General features: G+C 35.3%; 1 protein-coding gene across 1 annotated transcript in view; it reads left to right on the top strand.

Annotated features, from left to right (window-relative positions):
* GBE1 (1,4-alpha-glucan branching enzyme 1) overlaps nt 1-16,810 on the top strand; it is a 327,728-nt gene that overhangs the window by 150,241 nt on the left and 160,677 nt on the right. Inside the window, exon 7 of the mRNA XM_007468908.1 lies at nt 3,551-3,760. Coding sequence (XP_007468970.1) covers nt 3,551-3,760 — 210 coding nt within the window. The remainder of the gene's footprint in view (nt 1-3,550; nt 3,761-16,810) is intronic.

The following is a 16,810-nucleotide window of genomic DNA, read 5'->3' as shown; positions in this document are numbered from 1 at the left end:
TGGAATATCTTTTTCCATCCTCTCACTTTCAGTCTGTATGTGTCCCTAGGTTTGAAGTGGGTCTCTTGTAGACAGCATATATATGGGTCTTGTTTTTGTATCCATTCAGCGAGCCTGTGGCCTTTGGATGGAGCATTTAATCCACTCACATTTAAGGTAATCATTGATATGTAGGTTCCTATGACCATTTTCTTAATTGTTTTGGGTTTGTTTTTGTAGTTCCTTTTCTTCTCTTGTGTTTACCACTTAGAGAATTTCCTTTTGCATTTGCTGTAGAGCTGGTTTGGTGGTGCTGAATTCTCTTAGCTTTTGCTTCTCTGTAAAGGTTTTGATTTCTCCATTGAATCTGAATAAGATTCTTGCTGGGTAGAGTAATCTTGGTTGTAGGTTCTTTCCTTCCATCACTTTCAATATGTCATGCCACTCCCTTCTGACTTGTAGAGTTTCTGCTGAGAAATCAGGTGTTAATAACTTTATGGGAGTTCCCTTGTGTGTTGTCTTTTTTCCCTTGCTGCTTTCAATAATTTTTCTTTGCCTTCAATTTTTGCCAATTTGACTACTATGTTTCTCAGCGTGTTTCTCCTTGGTTTATGCTGTATTGGACTCTCTACCTCCTGGAGTTGAGTGGCTATTTCCTTTCCCATGTTAGGGAAGTTTTCAACTATAATCTCTTCAAATATTTTCTCGGTCCCTTCTCTCTCTCTTCTCTTTCTGGGACCCCTGTAATGCAAATATTGTTGTGTTTAATGTTGTCCCAGAGGTCTCTTAAGCTGTCTTCATTTCTTTTCATTCTTTTTTCTTTATTCTGTTCTGCAGCAGTGAATTCCACCTTTCTGTCTTCCAGGTCACTTATCTTTTCTTCTGCCTCAGTTATTCTGCTACTGATTCCTTCCAGTGTATTTTTTCATTTTAGTTATTGTTTTGTTCATCCCCGTTGGTTTGTTCTTTAATTCTTCTAGGTCTTTGTTAAACATTTCTTGCATCTTCTCAATCTTTGCCTCCTTTCTTTTTCTGAGGTCCTGGATAATCTTCGCTATCATTATTTTGAATTGTTTCTCTAGAAGGTTACCTATCTCCACTGCAGTTAGTTGCTTTTCTGGGGTTTTATCTTGTTCCTTCATCTGGTACATAGCCCTCTGCCTTTTCATCTTGTCTCTCTTTCTGTGAATGTGGTTTTTGTTCCACAGACTGCAGGATTGTAGTTCTCCTTGCTTCTGCTCTCTGCCCTCTGTTGGATTAGGCTATCTAAGAGGCTTGTGCATGTTTCCTGATGGGAAGGACTGGTGGTGGGTCAGAGCTGGCTGTTGTTCTGGTGGTCAGAGCTCAGTAAAACTTTAATTGGCTTGTCTGCTGATGGGTGGAGCTGGTTTCCCTCCCTGTTCGTTGTTTGGCCTGAGGCAACCCAACACTGGAGCCTACCCGGGCTCTTTGGTGGGGCTAATGGCTAACTCTGGGAGGGCTCACGCCAAGGAGTACTTCCCAGAACTTCTGTTGCCTGTGTCCTTGTCCTCATGGTGAGCCACAGCCACCCTCCGCCTCTGCAGGAGACCCTCCAACACTAGCAGGTAGGTCTGGTTTAGTCTCCTGTGGAGTCACTGTTCCTTCCCCTGGGTCCCACCGTGCACACTACTTTGTGTGTGTCCTCCAGAAGTGGAGTCTCTGTTTTCCCCATTCCTGTCAAAGTCCTGCAGTTCAATCCCGCTAGCCCTCAAAGTCTGATTCTCTAGGAATACCTCCTCCCATTGCCGCACCCCCAGGTTGGGAAGCCTGACGTGGGGCTCAGAACCTTTAACCCAGTGGGTGGACTTCTGTGGTATACGTGTCATCCAGTTTGTGAGTCACCCACCCAGCAGTTATGGGATTTGATTTTTTTGGATTGTGCCCCTCCTACCATCTCATTGTGGCTTCTCCTTTGTCTTTGGATGTGGGGTATCTTTTTTGGTAAGTTCCAGTGTCTTCCTGTCAATGATTGTTCAGCAGTTAGTTGTGATTCTGGTGCTCTTGCAAGAGGGAGTGAGAGCACGTCCTTGTACTCCACCATCTTGAATCAGTCTCCTCAAATACACTTTATATGCCACCTGCCAGATTTAGTTCTCCAGTCCTCACCTCTGTTGTGAACTCCAAACAGTGTCTATTTGAGGTTGGGGTATGTAATACATATCTCATTCTTAACCTGTTCCAGATTAAATATCTGATCTGATCTTCTAACCTTCTTCTCTTGCTATCTTCACTAACATAATAAATGACATCTCCATCTTCCAATTGTTTTAGCCATCTGCCTTATAATTGACTTTTCCTTTATGTCCCCTCCCTATACTCTAGCTATCAGAAAACCTAGCCACCGGTAACTTCAAAATATATTCCCAATCTGGCTGCTTCAACTGCTACCACCATGGTCCAAGTTGCTGTTTCTCACCTGCATTATTTCATTAGGTCTGTAACTGGTCACTCTATTCTCTTGTCCTCCTTCCCTAGCTTTCTCCCCCTCCACACATGTGGACCACTTTCTGCACAGTATGTAAAGTCCTCTTTTTAAAATGAAAGTCAGATCATGTCACTCTCTTGCTCAGAACTCTAATGATTCCCTGTCCCTTTCGGAATAAAAGCCAAATGCCTTACATTGATCCATGAGGCCGCATGTGATCTGGTTCTTGGCCAACTCTCTGAGCTCATCTCTTTCTTGATTATTCCACTCCAGCCACACTAGAGTATTTGCTTGCTGCTCCATGGAATCTGCTATCAGGAGCCCCACTGCATACTAAGCACTGTACTGTAGCGTGGGAAACTAGATGGTCAGAGCCCCTGCCCTCAAGGGACATATAGTCTAGTGAGGAAGAGAGATAGTAAACAGTTCATCACAAGGGTGATTTTTTATTTAAAAGCAAAAGTTGATGCTATGGAAGACTGCAGTATTGAGATTTTTATATAGGTTAAGAAAGGCCTTCCTCTTGGGAGTGATTTTTGTTCCCTATTTCACGCTGACTAGAAAACTGTTTTTAACACAAACCCATGTGCGTGTGAGCTGCCCATCTTTCTGGCTTGGGTGGTGACAGGACCCGCTGGTACTTGAGGCATTCCAATCTAGGAATAAGTAAGTACAGGAGAAATGGCCTCAATTAAGGCACCAAGGATATTCAAAGAAGTATTCTAAGAGCCCTCACAATCCCAACCATGCATGCTTAAAGGGATGGCCAGGTATGTGGACAGGAATGACCATACCCCTCAAACTAGCTAGGCTTGGCGTTGGAAATCAGAAGCTCTGAGTATAGAGAAGCGGAATTTTACTATCTACCTACTCAAAATGTGAATTTTCATTGTGCTATAAATCTACAATTAACAGCCAGATTTATTTTTTTATTGAATGCTTTTAAAAATGCCTAACAACAACTATTAAGCAACTTTGATTTATATCTAAGTATTATATTATACTACATTTGTACATTTGAAGTATCTAGTACTATGCTGGTAAAACAGTTGATTCTCAGTAAATGATTGGCTGTTTGGTTTAAATATGATGTGATCTTGTTTTTGCTGTCTCCTTTACCTTAAGCCGTTTTGGAACGCCTGAAGAGCTGAAAGAACTGGTTGACACAGCTCACTCAATGGGTATTACAGTCCTCTTAGATATGGTACATAGCCATGCCTCAAAAAATTCAGAAGATGGATTGAATATGTTTGATGGGACAGAGTCCTGTTACTTTCATTACGGACCGAGAGGGAATCATAATCTTTGGGATAGTCGATTGTTTGCCTACTCCAGGTACGTACATAGAATATGGAAATGTCTTTTATTTGTTTAAAAAATAATTCCAGGGGGCTTCCCTGGTGGCACAGTGGTTGAGAGTCCGCCTGCCCATGCAGGGGACACGGGTTTATGCCCCGGTCCGGGAGGATGCCACATGCCGCGGAGTGGCTAGGCCTGTGAGCCATGGCCGCTGAGCCTGTGCGTCCGGAGCCTGTGCTCCGTAACGGGAGAGGCCACAACAGTGAGAGGCCCATGTACTGCAAAAAAATAATAATAATTCAAGGAACTTTACTAAATTCATTGTATGTATACTCTCTCACTGGTATTTAATTTTCTTAATTTTTAAAAAAAATTTTATGAGAAATGTTTAACATACTAATAGAATTTACCTTGTTTTGATTAGCACATGTATTAATGGTAAGTTGCACTAAATTTCGGTTTTACAAATCATATGCTATTTAAAATATATTGGTTATATTGCCCCTTAAAAGGTTAATATGAATAATTTTTTGATATCTAAAAACTACTTTATCAGTTTGAATTAAACATAGCAAATCACCTTTTAATAGAAGAATACACATTGTTTTAAGTAGGCCATTTTTTAAAAATCATACTTTATGTTTTGCTATCTTAATATTACCATGTTTTTGATCACAGCTAAATCTTAATATTACCATGTTTTTGGTTGCAGCTAAACTATAATAACAACTAACATTTATTAGTATGTAATATGTCAGGTATGGTGCCAAGGATTTAGATATATTAGCTACATATTTTATTTATTCTGCACAACAATTCTACTTACATGTGGTAAGTACTATTGTTATGACCATCTCACAGATAATAAACTAAGGCTTAATGCTAAAACAATTCCTTAAGATTAAATACATCTCTGACTTGCCATCTAACTAGAAGGGTGTTTTAGGTGATTAAATCTAAATTCCAAAATATGGCAAAAATTTTGTAAAATAAAAAATACTATCAGCTTGTATCCATTTTTTATCATAAGTGAAAATATAATGAAAATATGATTTCAGGCATACTAAAAGTAGCAGAGTGTCCAGTAATGTATAACTAATTTTTATAATATTTCTGAAAGAGTTTAATGAATTTTCTGTTGGATGTTGTGCCATAAATAAATATGCACATATCTGGAAAACAAACAGTGTAGAAAAATGCTTCAGCAAGGACTTTGATAAAATGAAAAATTCTAATGTTTCAGCATAAATTAGATGACTTTTTTTTTTAGATGACTTTTATACGGAGGAAGTTGTTTTGCTTCACTCTTTTCTTATTATCATGCATTATTTTATATTTCATAGCTGTATAGGAATCACTCGTGCCAGATGAAGCAGCATAATATATGAGAAAAGACACAAGAGTTAGAAGCAGGTGGCAGGGTTCCAGGCCTAGTTTCACTCTGGTACAAATCGATTAATCATTCTGGTTCTCAGGTTTTCATTATAAGAGGAGACAGAGTTTTGGGATTAATACAATTCCCTCTGTAAAGGTATTTTGTATTTGTGTCACCTTTTGAATATTGCTTTTTATACTGTAGATTTATAACGAGTAAAAAGGACTGAACTTGTGCTAATTCTATGATATGATTCTTAACAATTTCATTATTGAGTAAATCTTGTCAAAGTAGCTTGTGGAAAAGAAATACAATTAATTGAACTTTCTGGTTCATATTTGGATGAATGAATAATGTTGACTCTATCCTGTAGGACTGTGTCTTATGAAAGAAATACACTAAATTTTTATGTTTTGAAACTATTCTGCTGTAGAACTGTGTCTTGAAAAGAAGTACATGAAGTAGGTGGATTTTTATGTTATAAAATGATTCTTTATTTTATTAAAATATTTATTATAGGGTATTTTTCTGTATCCTGAGCTCTCAAAGTCCATTTAAAGTTATCCAGTTTTCTAAGGAAAGGGAATTATACATAATTGTCTTAAAACAATTCTATTGTTTATATTACCGAAATTAAGGCATATTTAATATTGCGTTGGCCAAAAAGTTTGGGTTTTTCCATAAGATGTTACCGAAAAACCCAAACGAACTTTTTGGCCAACCCAATACTTAGTTTCTTTTTTATTGAATTAACTATTAATCTTTCTCAAGTGCTTACTTTTGGTAAATAACATGTAGTATGATTTTAGCTTGTTATTTTTTTATCATGACTTTTCGGGGCTGCATTATGTCATGTAGGCTTAGACCTCCATAAATATAGTTCCATTTAAAATGTATTTCTATTATTCAGTATGTGGTTCTATTTGACAATATTTAAATTCTCTAATTTTTATAGAATTAGTATTTTCTATATAGGTTTATGCTTTTAGTTACAACATCATTAAACAATGTAGATAAATCCTATAAAACCAAATTTAAAAAGTTAAATCACCAAATTTAAGCAAATAATTCTGTAATATTTAGGTTTTTCAATTTATAACATACTAAAGATTCTAAAATTCTTTGAATTATTTTCTCAATACTGTGTTGTAATTTATTAAAAACTTTATTGATAAAATTTATGTTAGCCTGATGAAAGTGTACTGCATTTTTCTTTTTTTTTACATTTTCTTCCTTCTGACTAGTTATAGAATATGTAATATAACATTGTTTTGGTGTAATGCGAAAACCATTTTTATAATCAGCATTCATGATGAAAGTCTGATGCTTTTTTGGTTATTTATTGCTGCTTAACAAACCAGCTCAAAATTTAGTGACTTCGGACAACAGCAGTTGTTTACTTCCAGATCTGTAATTGGGGCATAGGTCAGTGTGACATTTCTTCTCTTCCATGTTACGGTCTGGGTCTGGAAACTGACATGGCGTCATTTCTGCTATAAGCTATTGTCCAAACAGTTACAGATTCAAGGGGCATAGACCCTTTCATTTCAGTGACAGGAGTATTAAAGAATTTTAGGACTAAGTTTTAAAATCCCCACATCTAACAAGTTTTAACCATACACAGTAAATATGCCAGTTCACAAATTCAAAAGAGATGTATTGAAATACCTGTCTTTGTGGAAATATTGTTATTTTTCTCAGCTGTATTTCTGTGGTAGAGAGTTTGTCTGAAATAGGCAATTTTCAAAAAATATACTAATCATTATAAAACTAATAATGCCATTTTTGTTAATTAGAAAATATAAAAAGGCATAGAAAATCCAAAATAAAAATTATTATTCTTTACAAATAACATTATTTTTATGTGGCTGCACTTAATGAGTATTCTTTTCATGCATATAAACACAGGAAAACCCAAACCTTTACTAGTACTCTATACATAGGATAGCTATTCGTCTATAATTTTGGGCTTGTTCCTTATCCAGATGAAATCAGAAACAGCAATTTATACTTCATGTTTTAAGATATAAATATGATATGTTGATTAATATTATACTCCATTGAAAAGTAGATATAAAAATGGTACAGTATTTGCCTAAGGCCCTAATAAACCTCTTTTTTGAAAACTTGTAATAATTTTTGAAATTAAGAAAATGTTGATCTTATATAGAATCAGCTTCTGTAGAGATATGTTGCTGATGCTCATTTCATTCTATCTGTATGTCACAACCTGTCACCATTTATAATCTCTGATTCAAGTGTCATCATCAGAGTTATCAGAATTAAATCTTTCACTCTGAGTAATACCAGAGATCCTGACTGTGCTATTTCATTACCTGTTATGAATAAATTTCCAATCAGGAGCTGCCCATGTTTTAATTTTCTGTCTACTCGGCTGAACTGCCTTCTAGCTCTGCTAAATTACTAATGACAGTTCATAACAGAGGTTGGGTTGTTCTTTCTTTAGTTGGTAAAGAGAACTTCTTGACAAATCTGTCACCCATAAGTTTCAGAAGTTTCTAGAGTGAGAAATAATGGATATAATTTAATGGTCTCAGTTTTAAATTGTATTTTGCATATGTGTCTGGCACTATGTAAATGCACTTGATAAAATAACAAGACAACTGCACAATTTGTGGAGCTTAACAACTATTATACCATAACCTTTACCAAAGCTTCAAATGTGAACAGTTTCTTTGTTGAGTATTTCCTTCAAAGATAAGATATGAATCTCAAAGGAGATAGCATAGTAGAGCTCATGCTCATTTCCCCGTTCCCCCAACCTTACATTTGGGTACAAAAGTAGTGTAATCATATTCTGTCAGCATGAGTTTGTAGTGTGACAACTATTAGGCAGGAAGATACTCTTATCTTGAGTTATTAGAGTTCCTTTCAGAAACAAAAAATGAATCCAGTTTGATTTTTTAAGGTCATAACCACATGGAATAAAATATCCTTTAGTACATACACTATAATATGTGGATCTTCTTAATCTTACTAGGTCTTTTCCACGAGTTAGAATGTGGAAGGAAATTCATGGGGCCTTCCCTTCTGAGAGTGGATATTTGAATCTTAAATGTTCTGTGATATCTTATGTGATGTTTCTTTTTTAGTTTGTCAATATAATGAGTTGCATTTATTGATTTTGAATGTCAAGCCAATCTTACATTCCTTGGATAAGCCCTCATAAACATAGGTACTAAAATTCTAAACAAAATGTTGGCATATATTTATATGATATTACATCACGACAGTCAATTATTAATGATGAACCTTAATTTAAGAATTATTGTTCATTGATATATTAATTAATGAATATATGACACCATTATGATTAGCAGGATATTTAAAAACTAAGCATCCAGGACATGAATAGAAACCTCTAAAATATTATTTTTTAAGAGAGCTTTAAAGTCATAGGCTGCTTTGTGATTTCTTTCTCTTCTTACTAAGCATCCAGGACATGAATAGAAACCTCTAAAATATTATTTTTTAAGAGAGCTTTAAAGTCATAGGCTGCTTTGTGATTTCTTAAAAGGAAAAAACAAAAAGCAACAGGCCATCAGGTGAAATAATCACTCTTTTTTGCTATAGTAAAAATGGCCACAATAACACAGAAAAATAGCATAAAAAGGGTAAATGTGTTCAACTTCTGTTGAAAACAGGTATTATCTGGAAAAGTTTTAGATTCATCTAGGACACATTGCTAGATATATATGCTTGAAATTTCTGTGCATATGCTTATCAGAAATTTGGGAAAAAACAAATACAAAAAAATCACTCCCTTCAGGGTATAGGTGACATTTTAACAGTTAACTTGAAGTAACTGCTTTCAAAGAAAGATTAGCTATGGGGAAACCATTTGGGGAAAATATCAAGAAAAAGTTTCCATCTTCGTGATTTTATTGCCACAAATGATTTCAGTCATAAAAATTCTTTTATTTGCATACACATGAATCTTGGAGCATTTTTTGCCAAGTTTCTGAAATTGTTCCAATTATAGTTTGTCTTAAGCCCATTGGTTATGCTTATAAATATAATTATAAATATAAATTAATCACCTTGTGGTTAATTGGCAAGATCACCTAACTAACTTCAGGGAAAATGAAATATACAGTCAATATTTCATGAAAGATGGTAGATAGTGGAAGGAGTTGGGAAAAAAAGTTTTATAACTTAATAAAGATAGCCATTGATTCTCTTCTTTCATTTATATCTATGTATTTTAGTGAACTATTATAGCCAGGACGAGCATTAAAATCACCTATCAAAGCAATTTTAAGTTTAACCAGACCTTGATTATTTTATCTTTATTTTCTTTTTGTGGATCTATTAATATATTACTAAAGTGGTATATATACAATTAATAAATAAATACACATATGGAGGAGTGTGCTGATAAGGCACACAGTCAAAAAAGTTTACAAATAGTTGCTTAGGTAAATTAAGGTTAACATCAAAGATTTTTTTTTAAAGAAGAAGAAACCTTTTTTTCTGATCAATTCATTCATAAAGTTATTGAATAAACTTATTGAGCATTTACCCTATGTCATATCTTTAGGGAGATGATATTTTCTGTATATTTAACACAAAGCCCTAAGAGAAAGTATATGTTTTAATTTCTTTGGATAGATTTCAGAACATTGAATATATTTTTTAAATTGAAGTAATATAGTATCATTTTAGACAAATACCTTTCCTATTTGCTTAATAAAAAGCAAATGATGGAAGATTAAAAGACAATTTTAGACATAGATTTAGCAAACAGTTAACTATTCCAAAAGGAGTCAGACAATTAAAAATAAACTAAGAATAACTTACATAGCCTATTCATTAAGAATATTAAAATTTCACAGTAAGATTGTTAATAATGCTGGATGTCCCATAAAAAGTCTTTCTGTTTACAGAATTTTCTCTCTTCCTTTTAGTAATTTTTCCTTGCTTAAACCAGAACCTTATTTCAGCTTGAATGAGGCAAATGGTTAAATCTACTATTTCAAAGAAGGTAGAGTTAGATTCAAAATTCAGACAGGCTAATTTTCTTTTGTAAAGGCGATTAAGAAAGTTGCTATATCAATCTAATCTGTCTGGATTTGAGTTTGAATGGTAGAAATACTACTTCTCTTACAGGGTTTATGAGATTATTCAGGCTGGCAGAAAGGTTTCCATAGCTGCAAAGCACAGCACTGGAGTAAGGATTTACAGTCTTTGTGTAAACTTTGTTCCTGGTATTATCTGCCTCGTTTATTCCCACAAGTCTAAACTTTAAGTGCACAGGGATATTGTGAAAATATCTTGAGTATTTAGGTCTTACTCACCTGTAACATTCACCTTCTCAAATGCAAACTCACTCTAAAGTAGGACTCTTCTTACTTGGTAATTTACCTTAAATTTGAAAATGTCGAGCATGGCTTCAAAAGCAGCATTTTTAACTTCAGGAAATGGTACATGCCTGTGAAAATGGTCCAAAGGTCCCTATTCAGTGATTGTTTATTTAAGTCTGCGAATTTTGTTGAGTCTATAATAATAATATCTGGGTTTTTCTTATGACCTTTTTAAACAATCAGGTAAAATGTGAAAAAAATCCATTTTTCTCTTTTTATCTGTGTGTAACAAAACAACTTGTTTAAGCATGTCTGTTCTCTAGGTTATGGACTAGCAGTTTTGAGGTTATGAAGAGATATTTCATGGTTCCCTAGATGAATGATTTCCTTAGTGTTATGCTGCAGATAAATAACCTATGTTATAGTGAGCCAATTATTTTCAGAAAATATAGGTATCTCTTAAAATTTTGGAAGGGCACATAATTTATAAGTAACATAAAAATTATTTATTTTTGAGGGTCTCCTCCCCCCTGCCCCCCATTCATTTGGACTAGTGATCAGGCATATTTTTCTCAAACTTCTGAATTTCCCATCCTAGTTTTGTGGTGGTGAGATATCTCTATTTGGTCTTCATTCTGCTTCTTTTTCTTTCACTGTTAGTAAGACAAGCCATCAGCCTCAGGATTGATTTCATTGTCTTTTTTCAGCTTAAAATATCTCCCCAAGATTAGACCTTTGCCTGTGTAGCCTTTCAAAATTCTCTGTCTGCTGAAAGCATCACTAAAACTCAGGGGCAGTTATAGCTAACATTTTCTCCCAGTGCTTTAGGAAACAAAACAGCATAATAGCCAACTTTTCTAAGACTTAAGCTCTATTCTCAGCACTGTGTAAAGGATGGCAAATGAGGCCAACTAGCTTTCAGTGGGTTCATCTAATCTTTGTGAGGGATGATGGTCATGATGACTATAGTGATAATCTTTATTAAGGATCATTCAATTTGGAGGCATTAGGTGCCTACCTACCTTATTGAACTTTCTTTTCTGACAACCTGAAATAAAATATCTCCTTCAGTCTTCTGCCATTTCCTATCTCCTGTCCCTACCTAAATTTTTTTCCATTGCACTTATCACCATGTTACATTTGAAAAAGATACTTGTTTATTTTTTTAATTTTAGTGATATATTTGTTGTTTATGTATTAAATGTGGAAGTAAAGTTAATATTTATTGTTTCTTATAGAAAATATTTTAAGTAAAGAAGTCTCTGTTTCTCTTTCTCTCTGTCTCAGAAACTTTTCACCATCAAATTTGCTTGCCATGAAAGTGACACTGCAAAGTGTTGACTTGGTGTGGTTACCTGTTCTTTAGAACTGAATTCAGTGAAGAAAGCTATCAAAGATACTTCCAGCCAAAATGATGATGATAATAATAAATACTACATATAGTTAAGATATAAAAGATCTGACATAATATAAAATAAGTGGTTTTAGAATTATATGACCTTTACCTCTCTGATCTTGCCAAGCTGTTTAACACTTAAATCTTGGTTTCATGGATGAAGAGCTCATAATGTGCCACAGGGCGGTTATTAAAACTATATAAAATAACATCATAGAAAATGCATGACAAGCTAAATATAGAATATTATGAAGAGTTTGGAGTTGTACTTTCAGATTTTTACTAAAGATGAAAGCAGGGCTTAACTCACAAACCAGGCAGGTAACTGAGGGAAGCAGGCCAGGTGGTGGTCTTGGCAACCCCAGAGCAAACAGGTCTTGTTAGAAGGGGCTTCAACTCACAAGTTCCTGCTGGTTGTTACCATGTGAAGCCATATCTTCCAGTTCTTTGAGAGAAGTCAGAAGTCCACTTTTTATATGAAATAGCCCCATTTTTAAATGTCTGCAATTAATTTAAAATTTTGAAATTATTGTTCAGACCAAAGGAACACACATTTGGGATTGATATAATCTCTGGGCCTCTAGGGCTATCTCTGGACCCTGAGATGTACCTTGGGTTAAGAGAGTATCAGATTCTATGAAACTTCCAAAATTAGGCGGTAAATTAGGTACTGAGTCAGATATGATAATAGGACAATGATACTTTTATAGTTTAAACACAACATTGTAATTCAACTTTCTTTGGATTAGCAATGGGAATTTTATAAACCTAAACTGGTAGTATGATACTGTCTGTCAGCAGAATTATGTTAACATCTCCTTGATTTTTAGTAGCAGATGAATCAACAAAATAAGTGCCTTTTAAGATCAGGCTCAATAAATCAAAATTCACGTTTAGTGAAGAAATCTACAGAGTTAAAATTCAGTAACCTTTATTTATTGTAATGCCTTGCATCTAAGTTGTAAGTGATTTCTATAAATGTAGTTACTGACTTTTGGAGGCATAATAGAGAATGGGTAGAGGCCTGGGCTTTAGGTAGCAGCCTGGGCTCAAATACTAGTTCCACCGCTTAGCGTGTAAGCACAACCAGATTAATCTTTCTAAATTTAGTTTCCCCATCTGTAAAATAAGATTCTAATTGTATCTCCCTCCTGTGATTGTGAAGATTTAGTGACACACTTATCCTGGTGCCTGGCTTGTAGTCATGATAATCGCCATTGTTACCAACATTGCCATATCATTGTCACAGTCTTCTTGTGGGTAGATCAACCAGCCGACCTATTCCTCTGAAACGTACTTAGAGGCTTGAAGACAAGCAATAACAATACTTTTCGTGAGCCAAATATGTGCCATAATCGCTGTGGATCTTTACTTGTTGTGGTCTCACACTATTTTTTAAAAGCACATTCAACTGTTTTCTTGGTAGAAGCCCCAAATTAGGAACGTTTGTGGAAATGACCTATCGTGATCAACATCTAACAGTATTGAGAAATCACAGACAAGAGAAATGGTAGAGGGAGAAAGCCCATCAAGGCCAGAAACCAGAACTGAAAGCACAGCGATGTGAGGCCCCTTAGGTGCAGCAGCAAACAGTTCCACACTCTGTAATTGTCACTCTGGGCATCATTAGACTGCACTATAGTATAATAATTGATCATAATGAATGTGAGTCATTAAAAAAACTTTAAGTCATGTTCAAAAATGTCTTTTTAGGCACTAGGAAAAAGTAAAATGTTATTTCAAAGTATTTTCGTTAAAAATGTTAAATTTTTAAATGCTATTTTAACGATTAAGTTAAAGTTATCTGTCAACTATTTTTTAATAGCGTTAATGTGAAGATTTTATTTATGTGGAGTACTTTGTTCCCCTCCAATGCAGAATAAGCAAAGCATCCCTCTACTTGTTATTATTTTTAAAATTTTCAGTTGCGGAAGGCATTTTATTAAACAGTTATTGGATTAAGTACCCTGATTCTTTTGCCTTTTAAATCCAGGGCCTTCTGATCTATTTCTTAAGATAATATCTTATGGTACTTTGTTGTGAGAGGGAAACAGAATTTTAGTCTCAGGACATAGGTTCTAAGTCAGATTGTTCAGTCTTTCCCAATAATGGAGTTAGGGGACAAATTTTTCAGTATAATGGCTAAGCTGTTTGCTATAACAGTACCTAGATTAGCTCAGGCAGGAAGGGCCCACTTAGTTCTTACCATCTCCCATCTCTTCTTTCTATTTCACATGGCCATTGATGTTGTGACAATGATTATGAGTAAGGAGATCACACCTTTATGTTTGTTGTTTGGAGCCCAGGCTGGACTAGTATGTCCTCCTGATAATTTCCTTCTGACAAAGTGTTATTATTAAGTGTTGCCTTATAATAATCTGGCACGGGCTTTGCTTGACTTGCGGTTTTTCCTCCTTGTTTCTGCCATGGGCTCATCGACCAGCTTGTGTGGTTATATCTGAAAGGCTATTAGAAATTGCCCATCTCTTTATCTTTTCCCAGCACTTTCCAGAAGTGAGGTATCTAAGATCTCCTGTAAAAGAAGAGAATTCGGGGAGTTTAGTGATAAAATGAAGGGATGAACACTGTCAGGTCATAGAGGTGGCGAGAGAGGCACTCAATACTGCTGTCCCTGCTGACCACCTGGTACAGGAGACTGCTGCGCTGCCAGGCTGCTGGCTGGTGGGGTCAGAAGGAAAAACGGGAAATTATATGTGAGGTGTGCACAAAATAAGTGTGTAAAATAGGAACCTGATAGTCCTGCTGAGAAGCATATAGAACAACACTGTCCAAAAGAAATATAATGCAAGCCACATACATAATTTAAAATATTCTAGTACTCACATCCATCTCTAAAACGATGATTAAAACAGAGCTTACTGGGCTTCCCTGGTGGCGAAGTCGTTGAGAGTCCGCTTGCTGATGCAAGGGACACGGGTTCGTGCCCCGGTCTGGGAAGATCCCACATGCCTTGGAGCAGCTGGGCCCATGAGCCACGGCCGCTGAGCCTGTGCGCCCAGAGCTTGTGCTCCGCAACAGGAGAGGCCGCAACAGTGAGAGGCCCGCATACCGCAAAAAAAATAATAAAAAAAAAATAATAAATACATGAAATTCTTAGAACAGTTCCTGGCACATAATAAGAATTAGTTATTATTTCTTATAACTTCCATGGTTTGTTCCACAACTTCTTTGTTGATCTCAAATTTATGTATTACACAAACTCTGAACATACATCCATCTAACTATTACAGTTCCTCTTTATATTACTACCAAATTATTTCTCAAATCCAGATCCTCTTTCCTACCTCTGCCCTGTGTTAAATGCTCTTATTTGATTATCTACCTCCACTGTCTGCTCTCTTACATGTTAATATGTATTTTACTATACCGGTTTTTGGATTGCATTATTATTTAGTTTACTTTTCTCCTCTACACCAGACAAAAATATAAGCTTCAGCAAAGCAAAGTCAGTGTTGTCTTGTTTCTGCCTTTATCCCTCAAGACTAGAACAGTGCTTGACTTACTTAAAAACAAATTTGTTGAATGGATAAAGAAATGAATGAATACATTTATGTTTTCTAAGGCTCCCAAATTTAGAATATAGGTCTTATACATCTTGTAACCCTATTGTTTAGCACAGTATTTCAGAGCCTACCAGAGAGTAAACTGTCAAATATTTGTTCAACTGAGTAAAAAATGAAACCCCTTATCTCTATGAAGTCTTACTTATTGAATATTTTAGGTCCTTTTATTCCCAGATATAGCAAATGGTATTTCAGTTAATTCATGAAGTAACAATGGCATCCAGATCTGTCACAGCAGTTTGTTCCATGTAACTACTATAGAAAATGATCCACCAGGGAGGAAAGTTCAGGAGGATATCCATGTGTGTCACATGAAGAGTGTTCAGTGCTCAAATAAATTTGGAAAACCCTGAATTAAATCAAGTTCAACACATTTATTTATAGTTGAAATTCTTGGAATCTTTAATTAGCTGTTGTGTATTTTGAATCTCCAAGTAAGTGCTGCACAATAATACTTCATTTCTCAAATGTCTTTGACCTTGAGGCACTTCAGTGCACTTAGAAGAGATTTTTTTAAGAAATCCTAACATCGAGGTTTTGAAGGACCTGCCTCTGGTCTCATCCTAACTTTCTCTTCCTCTCATTCATTAATCTCTAACCATTCTGGCCCTTTTCTTGCTTTGGAGCCTCTATGCACGCTTTTCCCTCTGCTGGAGTATTGCCTTTGTATGGCCAGCTCCTGTTTATTTTCCAGTCCACATTGTAAAAGTCCCTTCCTAACTTCAGCAGTCTAAAATCAATCCCCTGGAATGCTTGCTCATGGCTTCCTCTCTTCATTCTTCACTTATTTATCATAATCTGTAGATAAGATTTGCAATTATATTTGTATTTTAAAATAGTGATAACGACGTATTTTTCTTTTGATCTCATCTTTAGGAGATATTTTGTTGAGTGTGTGTATGTAAATTCCATATTATAAACACTGTTAATGGTGGTTTTACAATTTTGTAAAGAATATCCTATTTGAAATTTGTGTCCTTGTAAGAAGCTAAAAATGTTCACTAAACCTTTAAATACTAAAGGTATAGTGACATTAACTTGTGGTGGTTAATGGATGGAACTAGGGTGGGTTTGCTTTAGCATCCAAGCTATGGGCTGTTCCTTACAGAATAGTGCTTGTCACCATTTTAATTCTTTATTTTATTGAAATCTTTCATTTTCATCTCTTCTTTATCACTCTCAAACCTCCGTCAGCATATAGTATCATTTACTTGTAGTTTACATTTTAGAGAAATGAAGCTCTTTTTTTTACCATTTTCTCAAGCAGTAAGTAATAGCACAACCTGCTTCAGGATTTACACTAACTTAAACAAAATACTATTATCAGTCTTCCCCCATCAGTCCATCACAGATTCATCTGGCTGCCTTTGTTATTCTCCTAGTTCTTCTCTTTGTCCTCTCTCTGTC

This window comes from Lipotes vexillifer, unplaced genomic scaffold, assembly GCF_000442215.2.
Source record: "Lipotes vexillifer unplaced genomic scaffold, Lipotes_vexillifer_v1.1 scaffold65, whole genome shotgun sequence".
NCBI classification, from domain to species: Eukaryota; Metazoa; Chordata; class Mammalia; order Artiodactyla; family Lipotidae; genus Lipotes; species Lipotes vexillifer.
The sequence above is the reverse complement of the archived record's forward strand: the minus strand, read 5'-3'. Positions and strand labels throughout refer to the sequence as shown.